A 24195-nucleotide genomic window follows, 5' to 3' on the forward strand; every position below is an offset into this window, starting at 1 on the left:
ACAATTCATTTATACTATGCTTATCCTGTATACATTCTAATAACATGCAATCACTACCTCCCACACACTCACACATGCAACAAACCAACCCAGTCATAGCTTTAACACTTCCTTTTGCCACCACCAAAAAGAAAAGGGAAAAAGGGTTAGGAATAGGCACCATGGTTCTTGCCACGGAAGCTTTGTTCCTAGAACATGCCCAGAACATCCTAGGAAGAAGGCAGGAACCTAGGACTGCTTCATAGGATGCTCTAGGAATGAAGTTTCTATGGCAGGAGCTATAGAGCCCATTTCTAGAATGTTTTGACTTTTTCACCCACTGCAGAAGTTGGGGATCTTGGGAGCCACCAGATAGGGTTTGGGAGCCCATGTTTTCTGTAGCCCTGCACTAAACAAATTGTAAGATATACTTCCTTAATATCACATTTTAAACAAGATCTTCCCAGATGTTTTCAGTAGAATAAAGAAACAATTCAAGGGTAGTCTAGGTACATTGCTATTTACCAAAAACATACAAAAACAATTGGACATAAACATTACTGCAGATTTTATTACATGTACAAAGTTTACAAGCCACAAAACCTAAAGTGCAGGTTCCCGGGGCACATGCACTGATGCAGGCAAAACGAGACAAAGAAGAGAACCACTAAAGCTCTTCAGCAGAATGAAGAACTGTCCTTTGCGCTCATGGGCCTGCATGATGCTGAAAACAAAGAGCAAGGTGGCTTTGCTTCAGAGCAGGAGGAAGGACTAAAATCACTTCCAAAGTCTCATCTCCAGTATAGCTGAGCTTCCGGAATGCAGCTACAGGCATCAGATGTTAATGGAGGCTTCAATATTTTGGTCTCTTCACCTCAACCCTGAAATTATAGACATTTATGAGGCACAGTATATAGAAGAGCATACTAGAGAATGAAAACCATGGGAAGTAAAGCACACTAAAAATCTCTTTAAAGTCAGTGGGACACAAATACTTATTTAATTCTCTCTAGCTTGAACCAAAAATCTTCAGGGAGTGTTGCATTCAGAGTGCAGACACATCTCCTAATGCTAAAAACCCACACTGTGTGCGTAGTTGAGATCACATCCTTAGTATCACCTGAAAAAGCCATTAAAACAAAATATGGCCATGTATAGAACCACAGAATAACCTCAGGGATGCAGTGTCACTGGCTGCATTCGGACAACACTTTTGTCAATGGTGGGTGAAGCAGTCAACTCACAGTTCGGGTTTTTGGAAGTCCTCCCCACACAACATGTTCTTCTACAACTGTGTGCGGTTGAGGCTCGTGTGGACTGAATTTCTACTCAAACCAGCATTTGATTGACACAGCCGCCACCCCTCTACCCACCCTCCTCTCTCAGTCCCCCCAGTGCTATGCCAGCAGTCTCTGAGTTGTGCAAGCTGCAGCAGAGCAGCTGGCCAGGTTTTGGCCTCTCTTGCTGCGGAACTCTGTAGCCAGGTGAATAAATCAACTCAACAGATGGAAAACTTTACTGGCTCGGTTTGGAAGACACACACAAAAATACCGGATGTGTGAGAAGTCAACTCTGCAGCCAGTTGTGTTTCTCCAGTTGTTTTTTTGCAAAAAAAGTCATCCATGGGGTGGAAATTGCCCAACAGACGACATAAATAGCAACCGTTGATGGTTGAATCATAAAACCGTCGGGTGTTTTTTGAGTCGTCCGAACGCAGCCACTATCAATGCAATTGCAATGCTATACAATCTTGGGTGTAAGATTTCAGCCTAAGACATATAAGGCAGTAAGAGTCCTTGTGGCAAGAGCTAGGTCAGAAAGGTTTTCTTTTGGCTCAGACTCTGGAGAGTGCTTCTGCTAGAATCCACATACAAACAGGACTAAGGTGAGCCACAGCCTTTACACAAGGTTAACATACTGCAGCTTGAATAGTTAGGTAATTTCAGTGGGAGTCAGAACTCCCATCAGTACCCACATATTGCCAGCATTGCACCTGTAAAAAAGGGTGTACAAGGAACTAATCCTATGAGCCAACTATGCACATACAAACATTTTAAATATTAAATCCAGAGCTGATTGGATAAAGAAAAAGGCCTAATTTAGCTTTGTCTGCATCCATTATGAATGGATCATTGTTGGGGTTCTGGGAGTTGGAGTTCTACATTCAGGAAGGTAAAGCTGGCAGCAGGAATGGGAAAAACAGCATAACTGAGAGAGAGAAAACGCTTTGAAGCTAGGATAGGATTTCTCAATCCACACATGCATCACCCACCCACCCCGCCCCCAATCATGAGACTGCCACAACTGAATAGCTCACTCCATTGATAGCACGCAAGGACGTGTGTACTGCAGAGAATAAGCTCTAGAAACAGCTTTTAGGGACTTTTCAAGTTAAAGCAAATTCTACTAACCCATCAGCCTCCATCTTCTTCCTTTTTTCGATGATCTGCAGAGAAAGTACAATCACTGTATTGCACATGTAAATATTAAAAACTTTCTGTATTGGAATGGCACTGCAGTTCAGCGGAGGAGCATGCAAACTGCACAGTAATCAAGCTGACCAAACTGATTTCTGGTAGGTTGGATCAACATGGGGAAGGGGAAGCAGCAGCCTGTGGGAAGAGGCCAAGTCTTCCTTGCGTAGCTTCTACAGCATTAGAATCCTGACAATGATCAGGATGATGAGACAACTTGGGAATACCCGAAGGTAATTCAGCGCCTTGGCAAACAGTGCAGAAGGGCTGACAATAAGGGTATATGCATGCCTGTGACTGAATGAGTCTGCCACCCTTAGATCCATTCCCCTCTGAATCCAAAAAATAAGGTGTCTGTGGAAGTCTGACTACACCTCTAAGGAAAGCCCCACCCTCGGACGTGTAAAGAGGGTATTTTGGGAGAGCGGTTTTGCTCAAAATGCTCACTGCACTGATCTTCTTCCACTGCCGATCCAGTTCAGCCTTGTCATTGGTCTCCTTGAAACGACGTGTCTTACGGCCTTCGGACATCTTGATTCCATACTGGAATGCCGCTCTGGAATAACACAGGAGAAACTCAAATACGGCTGGGGAAATTGTGCTTTCGACTGTACTATAGCAGCTGGTACAGACAGCCTTTCCATGGTCTAGAGCAGAGTTCTATGCTCTCAGCTCTGTTACCGGAGGTCGCTGACTTGTAAACTGCAAAAGGTCATAATGCTGGATGCACCCTAACCGTCAAGGCAAACGGCAAACTCACTTAGGCAGAGCTTCTTTGTTGTTCATGTACTCGCTGTATTCTTCTTGTGTGTCAAAGTCCCAGCGACCGAGGGGTCCCTTTTTGTTTCCCTTGATGAGGAAGAGAAAAGCAAAAAGGTTGGTCTACGCCTATGATAGTATGATGTGAGAGAATGAATTGGACCAGTTTAGATTGCAGGCAGGGAATACTATTTTTGAATACCTCTCTATTTAACAAGGGAAAAGAAAAAAAAACTCTCTCTGCAAGCTAAAAAAACCCAAAAAAACAAAGCTAGCATTCTAGGAAGAAAGTTTCTAGGCTTTCTGCTTTGGTAGTTTTTATTTTTTTTAGTTTTTATTGTTTGTGTTCTATTTTGCACAGGGAGGCACTAAAAAAAATCAGTGCCACACGTGCAGTCTGAAATGGTAGAATCCATTCTACTGCACACTAGGTCAGAACATTAAGGGCTGCCACCCCAGGCTCCAGTGGGAAATGGGAGTCATGTAAAACCTTAAGACAGTTCAGAAATATTCCCCCAAGGTAAAAAACATATTTATTTTGAAATCATAAACAATTGATGATATACCTGATCCATTTTGCTATAGTCTACTTCTTCATCACTATCCACAGCCATGTCATCCATTCTAGAAAGAAAAGAAGCAATTAAACAGCTCTGATTTATCCTTGTAGCCCCCAACTCTAGAGGTAATTTCTCGGTTTTTCCAATTTCAGTAACTCCAGATCAATATAGTCAGCCTGCCAGTGACAACTACAGTATCACAGATTCTGCAAGCTCATTTAGCACCAAGGATCATAAATAACAGACAATTCAAAGCATATCTAAGCAAGCCCATTCAAGATCTGTTCTTGATGCAGCAAAGAACAAACTCATGACTTATAACTGAACTTGTCCCAGTCTTAAATTATTTTTAGACTTCCATGGTAGTTCTCCCAAGGCCAGTGTGTCAAATAAAGATCTTTTGGATATTATGAAGGTATCCTTAATCCAGACTAAGCTGTAATTGTAGGAACTGAAACGACTCCATTGCCTAGTAGCAAAAATACCAAACTCAGGCTTTAATTATCATGTGCTGACACTGGAAACCCAAAAGGACAAACATGTATCTTCCCCTCCTTCTAAAAATTATCTGCAAAATCAAGATTTGCTGGAACAAGTCTGGACATCCCCTGCCAAGGTTCTGGTGCCAAAGTATCATTCTTGGTATTATTTATTTATTACATTTCTATACCGCCCAATAGCCGGAGCTCTATGGTAAACTGGGCTGTATGTTTTCTGCACCAAAACCATGGAAGCAGCCTCCTTTAGAATAACCTTCTCAGCTCCCCAAGTCTAGCGCTCAGCCTACTTGCATTCCTTTAAATTGGAAGAGTTTAGTTCTATGGGCAAAATTCAATGGGGCGCTTCCGCCCCCAGTAATTACGTTATACAAGTGGGAACAGCAATTTAGGCAACCCAAAACAAGTGGAAACACTCACTTCTGAAATGAGTCAGTTCAGTGGAGCTCCCATAAGGCCATAAAACACCGACCTGCCTCCTTTCAGAAACAAACATTTCTGCTTGTTTTGGAGGAATCCCCTTGGAAACACTAAATCTCGCTTGCCTAAGTGGTGGGTTCCATTTGTGCAATGCAAGTGGGAATCCACCACTTTTAGAAGGGAATCAGGAGGGAAGAAAAGAATCAACTGGGGCATAAACACCCTGTTGGATTCTGCCCTGTGCTCGTCTGTGCTGACAGAAGCCTTTAGATGGCTAGAGCTGGCTGAATGTCCACATACAGTTTTACTTCTGTTACCCAGATGCTACAATTCCATGCTCTCAGCCTACCAGGAGGTTTTCTAGCAACAAATCCTGAATTTGCAGTGACCACATAAAGATAAATGTCTGCCTTATTGTGTTATCTGTAGGGCAAGTGTTTTAGATTCATTTTGACATGTTACAAACTAAAGTGCAAATGTCTAAATAAATATTTCTTCATCCATTTCCAATTTCTGTCCCAGCAGCAGAACACATCAATCTATAGTACATTCTCAGATTGTTTGGTTAAGCTACTAGAAACGTATACTGAACAGATCACTGGTGGGGAACATATGACCCTCCAAATGTTGCTTGACTCCATTGGCCCCAGCCAACATAGCCAATTCTTAGGTGTGATGGAAGTTGTAGTCCAACATTTGGAAGACCATAGGTTCCCTACCCCTATTTTAAGTAGACAATGAAAAACATTATGGTAGCAGTTATATAAGCGTGTAATCATATGGTTTAGGGCAGTGGTTCCCAAAGTGGGCGGTATTGCCCCCTTGGGGGCGGTGGGATTGCATAGGGGGGCGTTAAGAGGCAAAGGGACGGCGGGGGGTGCTGGCAGGGGGTGCTAACAGGCAAAGGGGCGGCAGGGGGGCGCTCGAGGTGGTCTCTCCAGAAAGTCCTAAAACCCAGGGACCAAGCAGGAAAGAGCGGCAAATTCAGCTGCTCTCCCCACACCGCTCCTGCTCAGGAAGGACTTTCTCATTCACGCAACCACTCTCTCCTCCTATCTCAAGCCCACAGCGGCCCCACCAGAAGTAGGGGGTGGGGGAAGCGCCCACAGGAGGCAGCAGAGCAGGAAACAGCGGCGAATTCAGCTGCTCTGCCCACTCTTCTCCTGCCTAGGAGGGCCCAGGGCTTCTTTCCTGCTGGAGCCACCGCCACCTGCTCGCTCGCTCCCTCGGCCAGAGCTGCCCCCTCCTACAAGCTTCCCCGGCAGACCTCTCGCGATAGTTGCTGCACAAGGCAAGAGCAGCAGCCATGTGGAGGACGGCGGGTGGCAGAGCAGCTGCCAAGAACAGCAGTCAGTGGGCAGGCTGGGTGGGGAGCAGGACTGCTTGCACAGCTGCAAGGTCTCACCAGGCTCCCTTACCCTGTCAGTAGTTGCAGAGTGGGGCCATCTCCCCTCTGAGCTGCTGCCCTCCTGTCCTAATCAGCCCGGCAGCTATTGTGAGGCTTGGGGGGGGAGGGGGGGTTGGAGAGAGAGAGAGAGAGAGAGAGAGAGAGAGATGCTGTGTGTCTGTGTGTGTGCTCCCACCCCTCAAAAAATCTGGACTACAACAGGATTGGGAGAGAAAAGAAAAGGGGGAGGGAGAGAGAATTGCAATTCCCCAGGTCCTTCCTGGCTAAAGAAGATTCAGCAGCACCTTTTTCCAGAATGCTTGCTGAAACCTTTCCTATCTGCCCTTGCTTATTTCAGGGTGTCCAACCCCCTTTTTTCAAGCGTTCTTTTGGTAAACATGGTATGTATCTTGTGTCACCAAAAAAACAGAGCTGCAGCACAATCCTAAGTATGTCTACTCAGAAGTAAGCCCCACTGAGATCAATAGAACTTACTCTGAGGTAAATGTGCATAGGATGCAGCCTGAAAACAAAGAGAGGGTGAAGAAAAGACAGGAGAAAATGAATTGTAGAAATAGAATAGCAAAGTAACTGTGGGATATTTAACCATATTTAAAGACAATAAGTACAGTAAAATTAGTGCCCCTCTACTTCAGTCCCAGCCAGGTTTTCCATAGGAAAACTCTGTACCAGGTGGCAGATAATTATTTTTAAATTTTAATTAAAATACATTATCCTTTCCTATAACAAAATGGTGCTTACTCCTAAGTAAGTGTGTTCCACTGAAGAAGGAAATCCTATTTGATTCCTGTATTCATGCTAGTGTGACATGATAAGTTAAAGGCACAATTTTATGCATGTTTAGACAGAAAAAAAGTCCTTCAACTCCTAGAATCCCCTCTAAATGGGAAGCACTTGCCCCAGGCTTGCTGAGGGAGGGAGGGAAAAGAGAGCTAACGCCTCTGTTTGCAGCCAGCATGGCAGGGCACACCAATTGGATTTTGAATAAAGTATTCAATTAATTGTTACTGTTTTGAATGTTATTGTTATTATCTTCCTTGGTGGGTCGTTGAAAACCACTATTCTGAATAATAATTTTTATAGTATAGGGTAGGGGGGCGCTGGGCATGAGTTTGTGGTACCAAGGGGGCGGTGACCTGAAAAAGTTTGGGAACCACTGGTTTAGGGGCTAGTAGTAATGCTGAAATAATAAAGCCCCGTTTTAATCTGGTTTACCTACCCATAACAATGAATATGGGCACAAATTGTTTTGTTTAACTTGGAGAGTAAATATGACCCAAGGAACAGGAGAGCACTGGCAAAGAAACAGACTTGTAAAACTAAATTATATAGAACCTATATCGTTCTGCACATAGAACAAGTACTAGACACAACAATGCCTACCAATAATTTCCATTCACCCAGACAAAAGGGAATCTGTTCTTTAAGTGGGCCACAGAGTATGAGGTGAGGCAAGTCATTGTCTCATTCAGCCCTGTGTGGTCCTCAGCCAACGTCCTCCCACCCCTCCCAAGGAATACAGCATCCTCTTACGTTGCAGGGTAGCATTCAGCATAGCTGTTTGACATCCCGAAAAAGTCACCCAGTTGCTTTTTGTCTTCAGGCTTTTTTAATGTGTCAAATGTTAAGGAAAAATACAATTTGGACATCACCAGGGTCAGAAAACAACTCACATAGGAAAAGGCTCTCTCTGCCCCTCCCTCCAAATAAATGGGCAACTTAAATCTACATGGGATGGCATGAGAAAATAATAAAAAGAAGGTTCTTGGGCAGTTTAGAGTAATCCAAATCTCTCTGTTCCTTCTAGAAACCATAATTTAAGTAGCTAATAACTCATCAGTTTGACTGGAGGGGATGAGAGGAACGGACCCTTCCCACTGTATCGCTCCAATCCCTCAAGCACACACAACATGTTGCTGCCCAAAGTCTATATAGTGGTCTTTTGGAGCTACCCCAATGTTCAAGAGAGCAGGATCCTCTTCAAATGAAACCCTGGGCCTAGGGTAGGAGACAGCTTTCCTACTCTAGAGGAGACTGGGGCAGCTTCTCTGAACCGACTATTGCAGCTGTTTGCACCCCGATTTAGTGCACACACACAAAGGATATGATTCTGCTCCTTCCCAGCCACCTGCACCAGCAAACTTCTCATTGATTGATTTAATCAACTCTTTGGCTGAGCCAGGTCCTGGAAACAAGGGAGATATAAAAGCAGACTTCAGACAAAGGCAATTCTACTTCCAACCATGACATTAAAAAATGCTTATTGCAGTCCAACAGTAAGCCACTCTAGAGGTTGAAACACTACAAAAGTTGATAACTCAGACACCCATAAACATAAGAGCTATCAATAAATGCACAGGTGCCAAGGAAGGAAACTTAAACAAGTGAGCTGACATATACAGATCCCTCGTCTTCCAACTAGGGCCAAGCATCATGTCGAAGATGAATTCCAGGCCCAAACTAGACTCTCTAAATCATAGGTGGCCATCTCAAATGATATATTCCAAACAATACCTGAGAGCTCAGAAGAAAACCCACCACCACAGCCAATAGGTTTAGCGAATAGTCCTGCTGGCCACAACTGGTTTTATGCCAGAGTTAACAAACCAAGGGACGTACCTTTATCAATATCAATAGGCTAAAAGCAGAAAGGAAAGAACATATTAGGACAATGAAACAAGTAAGATGAGCATCAGGGTCATCTATTGCGAATGGAACAAAACGGTGCAGCTCCATAGAGTGCTAATACTTCATCATACTGCTTTAATCCACTGCATTCCTCCCTCACCAGCTTTAACCTGAACATTAACCCCTGGAAAATCATGCACTAGTGATACCCAATTTAGAACATGCTCACAGCTTCAGGTTAACTGCTGTACGTCAAGCAGATCAGTATATCAACAAGTTATCTCTGCCTCTAAGGAGGATTCTATACCCACTTTATCATAGCAAATCTCAGTAATGATTGGGAATTATTTGCACCAGAAAACCTCAATTTCATGGCTGAGATATTGCATGCTTACCTCATCATCAGCTTTGGGTTTCTCAAAATAGCTGTGCCTTTTCTTCTCCTCCTCACGTTCGCGTTCGCGCTCTCGGTCTCGTTCGCGCTCTCGTTCGTGTTCCCTGTCTCTCTCTCTCTCACGCTCTCGGTCCCGTTCCCTATATCGCTCTCGCTCCTTCTCTCGAGGCACCTTTGCCGCAGACGGCACATAATCTCCAATGTCCTCAAAAATACTTTTTTGTTAAACAGATACAAATTAAGAAGCCAGCAAATGGAAATACACACAAGACTTAGAAAAAGTAGAACTTCAGTACATGTTTCTCTAACATAAATCACTCCTCTGATCAAGCAGTTTCACCACCAATCTCCTGAAGATTAAGGCTTCTTCTTCTTGCTACAGACTCCTCAACTCTGAAGGAGTGATAAACCAGAAGTAGACTTGCTCCCTCACAGAAACTTTTGGAGGACCTTTCAACAAGGTAATAGCTTGTCCCAAATACAACAAAAGGAATCCAGCTAAATCACTGGAGGATAATTCACTCAAAGAAGTTAGTTTACGTACTTCATATCTGCCTCTGGAGGTTTCTTCTCATCCAGTTTTCCTGCAAATAGAGGGCAATTAGAACAAGCCTACCTCTGTACCTAAAATATGTTCCAACTTCGTTCTCTTAAGTGTTAATGGCAATACTATAAAGCAGGGAGAAGCTCCTGCAGATGTCTCTGGCACCTTGTGCATTGTGGCATGCAAAACTCTACATGCTTGACAGATCAGGCTAACCTCTCCTTGCTTTGGACATGCAGGCTCCAGATCTTATTCAGCCTGAGAGGTGGGTAACTTTGGAAAGATGAAGTTTAAGTAGCTACCCCATTTTAAGCAGTCTGTTCTATCAGGAACCATCACCACGCAAAGCAAAAGAATGCTTTAAATTCTGATGTTTCTATGGCTCAGTTCAGACAACATATTAGTCAATGCAGTGTGAAAACTCCACTCAATGGTTGAGTTTTTAGGGGGTCCACCCCACACATCATGTTCTAACTCCACCGTTGTGTGACTGTGGGCTAACGTGGAGTTGAGTAAAGTTCATCATGGCGTTTGAGTGACAGTTCCTCTGCCCTCTCTCCTCCCTTGGTCTCCCTGATGGTATCCCATCAGCCATTGCTGCAAAAACACAAACCTGGCCGCTCTCCTAGAGCAGCACTCGCTCCTTTAGCAACTTTTGCCAGGGAACACTGTAGCCAGTGGAAAAAGTCAATTCAATGCAATGGAAAACTCCACTGAGCCTGCCACACAACACACCCATTGTGCAGGAACTCTCCTCTGCACATCATTGATATTCTGCGTGGAGCGTTTTCCAAAAACTCCACCATTGCGTGGAGTTCTCCCACCATTTCTCAATGGTGCTGTAAAAACTCCACCATGGAGTCCTAAAACCACTGTTGAGAAATGTATTGCCTGAACGTATTGCCTATCATTCTTTTAGTTTGTCCACATTTTAATGGAGTGAAAAACAAGCCGAAGGCAGGGGCGGAACCGAGGATACCTTCTGCAAAGTATTGTTTGTATAAAAAGGTTTAATAAAAGTGCCTACACACTTTTTAAACCTTTTTATACAAACAATACTTTGCAGAAGATATCCTCGGTTCCGCCCCTGCCTTCAGCTTGTTTTTCACTCCCTCACAGGGTTCCCTTTTTTTCCTGCACACATTTTAACGGAGCCTTCCCTTCCATGTCACAGGAGGTGTTTAGGGGGAAAGAGACGTGCATGTCCCTCCCAAAACCTAAGCACACAGGCCCACCTTTGTCTTTCTTCTTGAGCTTTTTGTTACGGGTTCCTTGTCTCAAGTAGGAAAGAATCTGGGTCAGTTTGCTAATAACAATATCATTTGTAGTCAGTGTGGTCTGGGCCTAGAAGGAAAATGAAAATCAAAGGAATTACACTCATCGACCATGTGTGATTGCTAAAATGAACAAAAGCAACCGTACTTCTGCTAATTCAGAGGAAGCATTCAGGACAGTTACCTCCATGGTAGGACAATCAGCCTTGCTTCGGATCAAAGTTGTGGGGATGTCTGTGTCTGCATATTCATCATCTAGATCCACAACATAGGCCATCCTCCCTGGTAGGAAGAGCTCATTCCGTTCATACGCCTTGTTCTTGAATAGCATCCGGTAGATGTTACGACCTAGCAAGGATGGATACTCAAATACCAACTTAAGGAACCCACTAATACTACAGCATTTCAGCCATTGCTCCAATCAGCATTTCTTCAAACCACATACACCAAGGCCACAATATCCAACCAATTCATGCTTGCACCCTCTGGTTATTTGAGGATAACACATACTCTAGCAAACTTACTCACAATACTATACAACCATCACATCCTAGTCCAAGGTTAGAAGCACACAGTAGCAAACTTTTAAATATCCCTACCCAAGCGAGTCTTGAATTCAATTTTGTTTTCTGGATCTTCATCTTTTCTAAAGAAAGAAAGAGGTAAATGTTAGGAAAAATGAATTTCTGTGCTACCTTTTCCCTTAGTCTAAAAACTCACAGGCCAGAACTCTGCTGGTTACCACTTACTTCGTTTCTTTCTGGGGCTTCTCCATCAGTTCTTCTTCTTCCTTTTCTTTGCTGGCAATCTCAGCACGCACCTGACCAGAGAGAAATGTTCTTCAAAATGCTACTTTAAGAGGCTATAGGCAGTCTCCCAACAGATCAGAGAGGCAAGCGGATAACTTCAATAATGTGAACAACGGGAAGACAGCTCCCTAAGGAGGTTCGCTTGGCACCTACATTATATTCTTTTAGACGCCAGGTGAAGACCTTTTTATTCTCCCAGTATTTTAACAGTCTATAAATTAATTTTAACCTTGCTGTTTTAAATTTGTATTTTAAATTTGTGTTTTTGCACTGCTGCTGTTTTTATCTTGGTTGTGCTTTTATATTGTATTTTATATTATGGTTTTATACTGTTGTTTTGTTTTGAATTGCCTTAACTTTGTAAACCACCCAGAGAGCTTCGGCTATTGGGCGGTATAGAAATGCAATAAATAAATAAACAAACAAACAAACCCTAAATATAATAATAATAATAAAGTTGCAGGGTAATCTCTTACATGCAAATTGGTCAACTTAATGCATAACTGCAGGCCAACAATAAAGCCTTAATAAATGGTAGAAATATTTCTGATACAAGGCATCCCTAAGAACTACTGCAGAAAACACACCCTTAAAAGTCAAGAGCATAATTCAGAGTCAATTCAAGATTCCAGACAAGTTTAGTTAGCACTGAATAGATTCTCAATCTTCCTGATGTTCAGCAGTATGTTTGTTTTGCCTGTTTTAAGCAGGTTCTGAAAGTCTATCCAAATCGGGAAAAAGCAGACATTACAAGCCAAGAATGGAAAGCTGGCAGAGGAAATGCCGATTTAGTAATAAGCAAAGTTTGTTAGTGGAGAGGCCAAAATACACATGGTGAACAGATTTACCAGCATGTGAATTGCTGACATGCTGCTTATTATCTTGCTCACCTTTTGCAGCAAAGCAAAATCCAGACCCTTCACCAAGTGAGTGTGCTCCATGTCACCACCCAAGAACTTGGATTCCTGAATCAACTGCCGCCTCTTTTCTGCTGCTGATTTATCCCTAAAGAAATAAAGAGAAACTCCATGACATCAGAGCCACGTTGTACTGAGAAGTAGGAAGACAGAAACAAACTGCACTCACGCCTCTGCAGTGGGTCCCACTGCCCTGTAGTTAGCAGTTGTGCTGATCAGCTCTGTTTCCTCATAGTCCTTGTTGACCCCATCTCTTCTCTCCTTGGCACGGTCCCTGTATTTTTCAGCCAGTTCCCTCTCTCGCTCAATCTCTTGTTGGCGTAGTTTTGCATAATAGCTGGTATCACAAAAACAAGCCAATTACAATTATACATGCAGGTCACAGCATTGTAGGAAAATATCCATCCCCCTTAACATCTATCTTGATTGTCACTGCCCTTTTGCAGAGCTGTTACATCGGTTACTTTGAGCATTAGTTCATAGCCCACCTTTCCATGCAGAGGGACCCATATATCCACACAATCGCCACAACAACCTGCAGCAGCCACAAGCCATGGCTTGTCATATTATCCGAACCCGACCATGGATTTTACAAGGATTTTACAAGGGTTAAACAACCCTCACAGAATCCATGGCTTGTTTTAGGGTTATGTGAGGGTTGCTTAACCCTCACATAACCCAGTTCCTGGGTTTGGATGACACAACAAGCAACTTGAATATTCAAAATGGCAGCTGGCACACACCACAACCCACCATAGCTTTAATAATAACTCAATAAGCCACGACGGGCAGTTTGATCATGCAAACTGGCCCATTATTTAATTTGTCCTCAACTTGAGTGCTTGAAGCAAGACACAGCATTCAAAAATCAATTAGCTCCATCTATCCAACAATTTGAAGATCTTACAGGGCTTTTGGAAATCTTCAACCTAACCTTTGACATGCCCTCCACTGGGGGACAGCCTGAATGCCATCTCTCTACATGCCTTTAATGTTCAAACTTAGTAGCTAGAATCAAAAAGATTCACTTGGGGAGAAGCCGATACTGAACCCAAGCCATTGATGCCTTCATAGGTAGTAGTCTAGCAGTCTTCACTTTGAATTTTGGCCAAAAGTCAAAACAGAACCCAAGCAAACCCAAGGAGGGTCCATAGCTAAAGGGTAGAGCACATTCTCTACTTACAGAGGGTCAGGGATTCAGTCTATTCAGTACTAATAAGATTATTAGTACTTATTCAGTACTAATAAGATCAGAAAGATATTGTTTATCTTATCAGTTTCTAGGTGAATCATTCCTGAAGTAACAAATGCAGTCTCAGTGCCATCACCAGAGTAAAAGCCACACTGGCATAAGTCCAGAAAACAGAATATCCAGGTGGTACTGAAGGAGCCTACCACCATCACTACAAATAACTCCTCCTCTTCCAAAGAAAGAGCACAAGAAGTAATTGAATGAGGAACATCATCAAGGCTTAATGTCTGATTTCAAGGTCAAATAACCAAAATGGATCAAACTCCCTTAAAGAGGAGATACTCAAGGGCCCATCTTTTCTGGGAGGCTTTTAGTTAGGATCCTTCCTCCACTTTGAAAGTTTCTGGATCCCAATTTCATTCTACTCACCTTTTTTTCTTCCTCCTGCGAGCAGCTGGATCTTCATCTTCATTGTATTCTCTTGGCATCCTAAAAAGGATGAGAACATTCATGTCCATGACAATGGCCGACATTACAGTGAAATAAAGCAGAAAGTCCAATTTCAAGACAAAGATAGCCGTATGCTTGAAATAAGTCATTTCACTCTTAACCTGTCTGACAACTTTAAGACACCTATCTCAGTCAATTAAGGAAAGCCAAAGCAGCTTGAAAGCTTCAGAAAAATGCTTTCAAGAGCCAGAGAGAGCGCTATGTAGCATAGTGACTAAAAATGCTACCTATGAAATCATCTCAATTCAAATCCTGTCTCATTCATAAACTTTGTAAGCGGCCTTATTTATTTATTTATTTATTTATTTATTACATTTCTATACCGCCCAATAGCCAGAGCTCTCTGGCCTTAGGCAACCTACAGTTCTCCAAACTTCAGTCCCCCATCAGCAATATTGGGACCTTGTCTTTCAGAGCTGCTATAAGGGTTATTGAGATAATGTACATGAAATACCTTGAACATTCTAAACCATTATATCATATCATATTGCTAAACATTACTACTCTTGTTCAAAGTTCACTTGATTAGTGTTAGTAGCTGCCTAATTCTGAATTTAGTTTCTCTCTCATATGTGTACAGATTATATACATGCATACACTATGTGTACACAGATTATATATGTACAAATTATATATGGATAAAATGAGAACAAGTATCAGATAAATATGCATCAGCTAGGTGGTGTGGAGGTGGGGGAAGAATTCAGTAGTGGTCTGTTAAATACAGGAAGTGCATACTTACTCATGGTGGCGAGATTTGGAAGGTGGTGCAGATGTTGGTGTTGCCCGTGGGGTCATAAGAAGCTTCCGGAAGTCTTCATTGGTCAGTTTAGACCTACAATAAAAAAACCCTGCATTTAACTAAAAAAAAATACAGGCCAATATCCTGCATTCAATAAGTCATACTACAAGATTTGCTGATGGTAGAAACCATTCGTGCTCCTTTATGGTATTTCATAAGCACTACCGACATGTATATGATTGAAAAAGTGTCTGAACCCCTACAAGTAAGAAACTGGGATTCAGTGGCTTCCCTGCACTCCTCCATTGCTTATAGCATGCAGTTTAGTGAAAAAAGGGAGAAGGGCCTAGAACAGACACAAACGGCAGCAACAGTAGCGCAGGACACACTGCCAACTCTGCATTTTGCTCCAGTATGACTTGTTTGCTAGCTCTAGTGCTACTACATTTCCTTCTCTCAACTGCACTGTCTAGAACTCCACCCATCAATCCCTAGTCAGCACAGTTTGTGGATTTTGCGATAGCAAAGGCAAGAGTTCACTGGCCTTCTGTGTGAGATCAAGGACTATCGCTTCTTCCTCTCTCTAGCTGGGGTGGAGTAGATTTTCCTTACAGCTGTAGACTATAAACAGGGATCATCCATGTACTTGTGCTGGGATTCCATAGCCAAGCACAACTGTATGACAATCTGCACCCCTCCCGAGTAAGGTTGGGGTATCTTATCATCCTTGCCTGAACATTCACCAGGGTGAGTGGCATTGCAGACCCCTGTCAGTGGCAATATCAATTATTCTTTTTCTCAGATATTGAAAGCACTATTTCAAAATACAATGAAAAGCTCTACTCACTGGTGGAAAGAATGAGAATCATCCATCTCATGGCCATCTGGGGCCAGAGGGTTGGAGAACGGCTCACCTAGGGGAGAGAGAGAGAGAGAGGGAGAAAAGTGAATACAAGTGAAGGCAGGAACCTCAATTCACTGCGCTACGAAGCATGTATGCATAATACACACAGAGAGTATTACAGTACTTCTCATGCAAAAACAGAACAAGCAGAAAAGAGAGATAAATTAACTGTGAGGTTGGAATTTCAGAATATCACCAGGAAACCTGACATTCACTGCTCTGCAACCATTTCTCACCTCAGTTGCAGGGACACATTGGAACCCCAGTTGCAGGGAAGTAGGAGCAAGAGGCTGTCAAGGAACCACCTCTCCAAAGCAGGGCCATCCATTTTTTAGCCATTCAAAGATCAACCTATGTAATCCAGCCCCAATGCTATCCCATGATGGGTGACAAGCTACACACCGTGGGTTGTTTTGCGAACCCAGAGCGGATGGTTGGTGTGCCCAACAGGCTATCAGGCACACTACCCACAATGCATAGCTTGTTTCCACCCCAACCCCCTTGTCCTTCAGTCTTCCAGTCAGGTCTGCCTGGCATCCCAAGGGAATTGGTGGCAGAACCTATCTTGTCTGCAGCCAAGTCCCCCTGTCCCTGTTCCGATTGTGGTTGGTGCCCGTTTTCCCCCCCAAAGTAAAAGCAGTTATTCCCTCTGAGGTAGGGAAATGGGGGTGGCATCCACTTTTATATGGAAACTGGGTGCTTGGGACTCAGGGAGAGGTGAACTAGAAGGAGGGGATCTGCAGGGGGCTGGGGGGCACGTTAAATGACAGATGTCCTTAGATAACTGGGTGATCTTAGCACTTTTGACAGGTGGGGAAGGTGCTCAAGTTCCTCTAGTTAGCTGAGTGCCCACGTCAATTGAAAGTCTTGCCCCCACCAATGGGGTGCCCCCTTCTACTCCACGCAGTTTTCACTGAAAAGGGTATCCCCCTTTTGCAGTTTTTCTATTAGCCACACAGGATTTTGACAGCTGTCAACAAGCTGTCAAAATCCAGCTCATACAGAGACTTCTAGAATATCCACTGGTATACAAAGTGTTTTCCAAGAAATAGTTTGTATACACTGGGTATTCCAAGTTTACTTTGTAACTGTAATATTGCTCTACAAATATTCAGAGGAAGTAGTACTGTAAGAAGATGAGCTATTTGCGATTCCTGCTGTTCTTTGGAAGCTTTTCAGTGATTCCTGCTGTTCTTTGGAAGCATCAGTGACGATGGGCAAGCCTCCTAGCCTGCAATTACTAATCTTCCCCTACAGTGTATGCAAACCTCAGGAAAGCATTGCATGTGCTTTGTGGCAAACCCTCTACTCATATATGGCACCGGTAAGTTCCAAAAGGCATGGCCAGGCTACGTGTGCCCTCCTGTGTTAACTTCAGTTTTAAAGGGTTTACTTTTTTCACATTTTACTAAAATTCCTCTAGTTCACCAAACTATTTTACATTGACAAACAAGAGTGCATATTCAAGACCTCTTAAAGTAGCCTTGTGCTGATTTGGGATTGTGCGAGTTGCACTCCATCATATCTGGAGGACACCAGGTTGGGGAAGGTTGCCATAAGGCATTAATTAATTAATTACATTTTTATACTGCCCAATAGCTGAAGCTCTCTGGGCGGTTCACAAAAATTAAAACTATACTAAAACAACCAACAGGTTAAAAACAGAAATAAAAAATACAGTATAAAAAGGTTGCCATAAGGCATAGCCAACCATCCACTCATCAGGACAAGTGTTTCTGGCCCTTTGGCAATAAGGATGCCCAGCAACAAGCTTCCACTTCCATTACAGTTTGGAGAAAGTAAGAGACAGCAAGAGTCTCACATCCAAACCTCAGCACAAGTGAGATAAGCCTCTGCTGTTCTTCCAAGTCCCCCACACTGGTCAGGGTACTTAGAAGAGTAGCATTTGCTCTCACTTGCACATGCCAGTAGACTTGGGGATGAGGAAGGAGTTGCTGGAGAAGCCAAAAAGAGGCTAGCTAATAAGCGAAGTTAAAATTTGCAGACTCCTGGGCATAACTACATTATGTTAAGTGACTGCGAATGTGTGTTCTTATTCAAAAGCAAACTAGTGCCTTGCTGGATTAGACCAAAGTCCGCTGTTCTTTGCAAGAATCCCCACAGGCACCAGATGGCAGACCCTAAACTTAGGGTGACCCTATGAAAAGGAGGACGGGGCTCCTGTATCTTTAACAGTTGTATTGAAAAGGGAATTCCAACAGCTGTCATTTGTATATAGGGGGAATCTGGTGAAATTTCATAGAATGGCAGAGTTGGAAGGGGCCTACAAGGCCATCGAGTCCAACCCCCTGCTCAATGCAGGAATCCACCCTAAAGCATCCCTGACAGACGGTTGTCCAGCTGCCTCTTGAATGCCTCTAGTGTGAGAGAGCCCACAACCTCCCTAGGTCACTGATTCCATTGTCGTACTGCTCTAACAGTCAGGAAGTTTTTCCTGATGTCCAGCTGGAATCTGGCTTCCTGTAACTTGAGCCTGTTATTCCGTGTCCTGCACTCTGGGAGGATCGAGAAGAGATCCTGGCCCTCCTCTGTGTGACAACCTTTCAAGTATTTGAAGAGTGCTGTCATGTCTCCCCTCAGTCTTCTCTTCTCCAGGCTCAACATGCCCAGTTCTTTCAGTCTTCATCACAACAGTGACAGCTGCAGGTGCCATGCCCCCTTTTAAATCTGGTCACTCTAGTATAGCTCCTGCAGCTTTAACTGTTGGAATGAAGAAGGAATTCCACCAGGTTCTTCATATATACAAACGACACCTGCTGAAATCCCCTTTTCTATGCAGCTGCTAAAGATACTGGAGCCCTGTCCTCCTTTCCATAGGGTCACCCTACTAAACTAGTGGCCAGTAGTTCCGCTGGTAGCCGTCGACCTTCTGCCCACTGCTGCTCTACGCGCCCAACCCACCACTCCACGAGAACCCTCTGCAATGCACGGGGGGCTCCCGGGAGAAATGGATGTGGGAAGTATCCCCTCGAGACAACAACAAGATGGGAAACCACTGGCTGCTTTAGGACAGCCATTTCTTTCCAAAAAGCCGTCCCGTCCCGTCCAGGCCAGGCCAGCGCCCCCTCCCCAAGGGCCGAAAGGCTCCAGGCGCCCGCCCGCCCGCCCGCCCTCTCTCGCTCCCTCCGTCCGTCCGTCCCTGGGACCCCCGGCGACACTCACTGTCTCGCTCCGGCATTTTCGCTTCTTCCGCCGCGATCAACGGCTCCCACCTGACGAGAAAACAACAACGCGACGGCGCCTTCCCTTTTCCCCACAAGCCACCGCGCAGTAGAGAAGAAGCGCCGCCTATGAGAGCGTCATAAGAGGGTTTTGACCCACAATACACTGCGCTGGGATAGTTTGGAAGCACGAAGATTTAGAGAAGAACCTCCTTGTTTGGTTAGAGAGTTTCCGGGCCAGACGTCGGAAGCCATATTTTTTTCGTCTCCTCCAAGGGTTTAAAGTCCCGTTATTTACTTTCCTATCCCGCCTCTCTCTCACAACAACCCTGTGAGGTAGGTTAGGCTGAGAGGCAGTGAAGTCACCCAGTGAGCTTCATGGCTCAGATGTGCTGCACTTCTAAATGTTTTAAAACTTTTCTTTTTTAAAAAAATATGTTTACACGTGGAATAAGACCCGAGTTACAAAGAGCACGCTCGCCTGCCTGCCTTTTGTTCTTGGTGGACCTGCTGTCGCCCAACCTCAGCTGTTATCCCACCGTCTGAAATTCTCCATTGATTTCTATGGGCAACTTTCACTTCGGGGGGGGTGGAGGAATCTAAGAACCGGAAGTTAGGTCCAATGTGTCCGTCTTCAGTTAGGAGCAGTTTGTACTTCTTTGTTTTTTTACGCACGATATCGCGCGTGATTCCCAGACGTAACTTTGCATAATACCGCTCGCTACGTTTATGCTGAGATGCGGATTGGCCAGAGAGGGCGGCGAAGAACCGCCCATAAGCCTAATTGACTGAGGAGTCTGGGAGTCAAGATGGCGGCTGCCTCAGCTGTGCGGGTCCTTGAGAGCAGCCTCGCCCGGAACCTCAAGGAAATCCGCATCCACCTCTGCCAGAGTTCGCCGGCCAGCCAGGGGGTCAGGTACGCGGGAGGCAATCTGGGAAACGGAGCGCTTCTTCCCCCCCCCTCCTCCTCCTTGCTTGGTGGTAGAAGTGGGATTTGTGCTGCTTGCGCTGTCGCGGCGGTCTTGGCTGTCGAGAGGAACGGCGCGCCGGGGCCGACCTGGATCCGCGCACCCTCCATCCATGCCTAGGGTGTTGCCAGGGCCCCTGAGGCTCAGACCTTGGCATACGACGGCTGCGGCTTTGGAGATTAGAGGTGGCGCCTGGCAAACCAGGGAGAAGGCGACTAGTGGCCCCTGCTCAGGGTTGGAAGGTCGGGGAAGGGCCGAGCGCTGCTTGCTTTCGTAGGGGAAGAGCCAAATAGACCTGAGGAAGACGGGAGGTGTGAACCGCCCCATTGATTCTGGCCTCTCGCCCTGAGATGTAATCCTTTCCTTGGGGACCTTGAGAAACAGAACCCTAAACCTCTAACATTGCAGGTCACACTCTTAATGTCTCTGCAGCCCATTGCACAAATACAGCCCTATGAATTGGATAAGCCAACCCACCCTGAAGGCTTCATTGTGGTGGAAGTAGCTACTCTTTTGAACAGGTCTGCTGCAAAACCAAGCCCGAAGTACAGGTGTGGCAGTGCCACTCTAACGCTCATGAACTTACATATGCCTTTTCCCTGTTCCATGAGGTGTTTTTGACTAATCTGCTGAGCCAGTGTAGGGAAAATCTGCAGGGGCTCAGGCTTGATTCATCACTCTAGATAGATTTGCAGGTCGTCCATACGCTCAGCTAAAATGTAGTCCACAGGTTAGGAAAGGTAGCACTAAGTCCAAGAGTTAACAAGCATTATTAAAGAAGTTATTGTAGAAAAGAGGGCTTCCTTTAGAAAATGGAAGTCTTGCCCAAGCAAGGAAAATAAAAGGGAGCACAAGCTGGCACAAAGGAGATGCAAGCAAACAATAAGAGATGCAAAAAAGCATTTTGAAGAGCACAGTGCTAATAATATCAAGGCCAAAAATAAAGAATTCTTTTAAATTTATCAGAAGCAGGAAACCAGCTAGGGAAGCAGTTGGACCATTGGATGACAATGGAGTTAAGGGAGTATTATTTTTTTTTAAAGGACAGGGAGATTGCACAGAAGCTGAATGAAATCTTTGCATCAGTGTTCACTGCAAAAGATACAGGACAGATGCGTCTGCCTGAACAGATGTTTTCAGGGAGGGAGTCTGAGGAACTGAGGCAAATAGTGGTGACAAAAGATGAAGCTCTCAATCTTATTTGACAAACTGAAAGCAAATAAATCACCAGGTCCGGATGGTATCCATCCTAGAGTTCCCAAAGAACTCAAATATGAAATTGTGGCCCTCCTCCCAAAAATATGCAACATGTACCTAAGCTCAGCCTCTGTACCAGACGACTGGAAGATGGCCAATGTAACACCATTTTTATTTTTTTGCTGGATGTATTCACAGATACACACTCAATGTGAGACGATAGTGAGACTCCTGCAACAGGCCCCTGGATCCTCTACAGCAGACAATTTGATGTTAAACCTTCAGATATATTTTTCAACATTTGAAACTCATTACTTTAGAATGAACTGTATCTTATTAACTTTCTTCACAGCATGTTTCTATAGTGTTGATAACTTGAAAGGGCTGAAGACCTTTCATTTTAATACATGCTGGTGTGTGTTGGCTTCTTATTTGCAGAGATTTCATAGAACAGTACTACGTCACTTTAAAGAAGGCAAATCCAGACTTTCCTATCCTGATCAGAGAGTGCTCAAATGTGCAGCCCAAGCTTTGGGCTCGATATGGTGAGTCGAGTAGGACTTTTTGGGGGGAGGGTGTCAAGTTTGATATTGCAAGTATGGAGGAAGCAACTTGTTAAACAATGTACACAAGACTGTTTCTAGAGTGGTGGAAACTTGGGAGTTCTGTTTATTTATATGAACAATTCTGAATTGCTCTGTGGTTTTTCAGCCCTGTCAGGGCTCATCATTGGACACCACTAACACAGCTTTAGCCCAAGAAGTCACTCGGATTCACCCCTCCATGTATACATGCACAGACTCCAAATTTGCTTTGTCTCTTAGTTATTTGTTTCAACTATCATGGTCATATCAACTTTACAAATGCATACCCCAGCAATACATGCTTTGTCTCAGTTTGTCCAAAAACATATATCCTAGTTGAAAAGCCTAATTAGTGCCCTCAAAATAAAGGAGAAAACTCTGCAGCTGGAAATTACTACATCACTGCATTATAGGGGAGAGAGAAGTTGACAAATTTGAGACAATAGCAGATAGGAATGAGGTATATGTGCTGGAGAGCCAGTTGGAAGTGACTGCTACAAAGAAATGGTAATTCTTTTTCTCTCTTCCTTGGGGGTCTTGTTTTTCAAAATGTATCCCTCTTTTCTTTCAAAAAAGGAACTTAAAGGGATCACTCCAACAACTTTTAGAAATCCAGAACAGCAAAGCTTCTAAGCCTGTTCAACATGTTTTATAGTTAGGAAAGTATCAGTGAACCATGACTTAATTCACATCGAGGCCCCTGACCTTGTATTACCAGCATCTGGCTAGATGAGGGATCTCAACTAATAGCCAGATATTTCTAAACTGGGACTTGTGGCAATGAATCATGTGGTGATCATTTAACATCTTCCATAAACAAATATGGATACAATGTTTCCAATGGTGTAATCCAGTAGAAGAGAGGATTTTTACGAGGTAGAAAAGCTGACCACTAAAGCCATAGTGAAAACTTTTCCTTTATCAGGTGTGGTGGCCAAATGGACTTTGATAGTTTGATAGCCAAGAAAATTTGACAATTGTGAGCCTGGCTTGCCAAATAACCAACCTAGTACCTTAAAATAAGGTGGTCTGATAATGGAGACTTATGACAGTGTGGTCATGACTAGTATTATTATTAATAATAATAATAGTATTATTAGATTGTAAGCCTATGCGGCAGGGTCTTGCTATTTACTGTGTGGTCTGTGCAGCACCATGTACATCGATGGTGCTATATAAATAAATAATAATAATAATAATAATAATAATAGTACCTTCAAGGCTAAGATACCAGACTGCCTAAGTACCTTTTGGAGTGAAACATTTAAGACTCTGTTCTCTAGCTGAATTATGAAGCCACCTGAATTCGGGGGGCAGGGAGGCGACTTGCTGAGTGAGGAATGCTGCATGTCTGAAAATAGCTTATATTGATGATGATAATAATAATTTCTTACCCGCCTCTCCCTTTGGATCGAGGTGGGGAACGACATTAGTACAGGAATCAACACATCTTAAAAATTCTTGATTTTACATTGATCTGGGTAGGCCTGCCGGATACAATACAATTCATTCATTGGTTCCCAGGCATTATCTGCTACCATTCTGGTCACTGCCCTGTTCCCAGTTTAGAAAAACTTAAATTAAAGGCAGAAGAAAATGACTGGAGGATATGTGAATTTCAGTTCTTATAAAGACCAAGTGTTTGTAGCATAGGTTACTGAGAAAAGTCTGTGCTTCCACATCCAATAAGAAGCAGTTTATATGCAGAATGATTGATACCTCCCTCTTTAGGCACTATGACCCAGTTTTCAGTGGAGTGGCTACCTGGAGGCATAAATGCGGTAGAATCCAAACGTCATGCTTCATCTGAGCAAGATCTGCATTTCCCCCCTTGCGTTATTGTAGCCTACCCAATGAGGTTGTAGAAAAGGCATCAATTTTACTGCTCAAACTGTGTGTATAACCAGCCCACTTCTAAGGAAGCCTATTCTTGTATAGTTACAAACACATAGCTGTTTGAAGTGTTAAAAATATTCATTAAAATTGTCCATGGGATATATGTATCTCATCTAACTCTCTTGTTTCCCCCCAGCATTTGGCAGAGAGAAGAGTGTGCCACTAAATAACCTAAACATGGACCAAGTAGCCAAAGCCCTGGAGAATGTTGTTAATAGCAAAGCATAAATATAATGAATGGTTCCTGCGTTTGAGTTTAGCTCCAGCTGCAGAACACTTCTGTGTGTAAATTGCATATAAAGGAATGTGACCTAAGAAATAAAGTCCTTGAACTCCGATTTCCCCAGTGTCTGCTGC

General features: G+C 43.8%; 2 protein-coding genes across 3 annotated transcripts; one reads left to right on the plus strand and one right to left on the minus strand.

Moving 5' to 3' along the window:
• Nucleotides 1-530: 530 nt before the first annotated feature.
• IK (IK cytokine) lies at nucleotides 531-19313 on the minus strand. Of its 2 annotated transcripts, XM_063130116.1 has the most exons (20): nucleotides 19195-19313; nucleotides 15955-16021; nucleotides 15108-15200; nucleotides 14285-14344; nucleotides 12833-13000; nucleotides 12637-12751; nucleotides 11687-11757; nucleotides 11537-11583; nucleotides 11122-11285; nucleotides 10899-11007; nucleotides 9664-9703; nucleotides 9121-9334; nucleotides 8717-8735; nucleotides 8202-8282; nucleotides 7631-7709; nucleotides 3779-3836; nucleotides 3214-3302; nucleotides 2901-3009; nucleotides 2391-2425; nucleotides 531-860 (listed from the first exon to the last, which is right to left on the minus strand). In XM_063130116.1, exons 1-20 carry the CDS (start codon nucleotides 19208-19210, stop codon nucleotides 833-835), a joined length of 1662 nt encoding a protein of 553 aa, XP_062986186.1. In that variant the 5' UTR covers nucleotides 19211-19313; the 3' UTR covers nucleotides 531-832. The 2 variants fall into 2 exon arrangements, with proteins under 2 accessions (XP_062986186.1, XP_062986187.1); XM_063130117.1 differs by lacking the exons at nucleotides 10899-11007; nucleotides 11122-11285.
• Nucleotides 19314-19960: 647 nt separating this feature from the next.
• Nucleotides 19961-24176, plus strand: NDUFA2 (NADH:ubiquinone oxidoreductase subunit A2). Its single transcript, XM_063130119.1, has 3 exons — nucleotides 19961-20109; nucleotides 21797-21903; nucleotides 23975-24176. Exons 1-3 carry the CDS (start codon nucleotides 20003-20005, stop codon nucleotides 24064-24066), a joined length of 306 nt encoding a protein of 101 aa, XP_062986189.1. The 5' UTR covers nucleotides 19961-20002; the 3' UTR covers nucleotides 24067-24176.
• The last annotated feature ends 19 nt before the right edge of the window (nucleotides 24177-24195 follow it).

Source organism: Elgaria multicarinata, chromosome 7 (genome assembly GCF_023053635.1).
Source record: "Elgaria multicarinata webbii isolate HBS135686 ecotype San Diego chromosome 7, rElgMul1.1.pri, whole genome shotgun sequence".
Lineage (NCBI taxonomy): Eukaryota > Metazoa > Chordata > Lepidosauria > Squamata > Anguidae > Elgaria > Elgaria multicarinata.

Coding starts and splice junctions, on each gene's coding strand:
- NDUFA2 (XM_063130119.1), top strand. CDS start 20,003: ATGGCGGCTGCCTCAGCTGTGCGGGTCCTTGAGAGCAGCCTCGCCCGG. Junction 20,110..21,796: donor CCGGCCAGCCAGGGGGTCAG/GTACGCGGGAGG, acceptor TCTTATTTGCAG/AGATTTCATAGAACAGTACT. Junction 21,904..23,974: donor CAAGCTTTGGGCTCGATATG/GTGAGTCGAGTA, acceptor GTTTCCCCCCAG/CATTTGGCAGAGAGAAGAGT.
- IK (XM_063130116.1), bottom strand. Junction 11,008..11,121: donor CTGATTGTCCTACCATGGAG/GTAACTGTCCTG, acceptor TTTTCCTTCTAG/GCCCAGACCACACTGACTAC. Junction 9,335..9,663: donor CCTCCAGAGGCAGATATGAA/GTACGTAAACTA, acceptor TTAACAAAAAAG/TATTTTTGAGGACATTGGAG.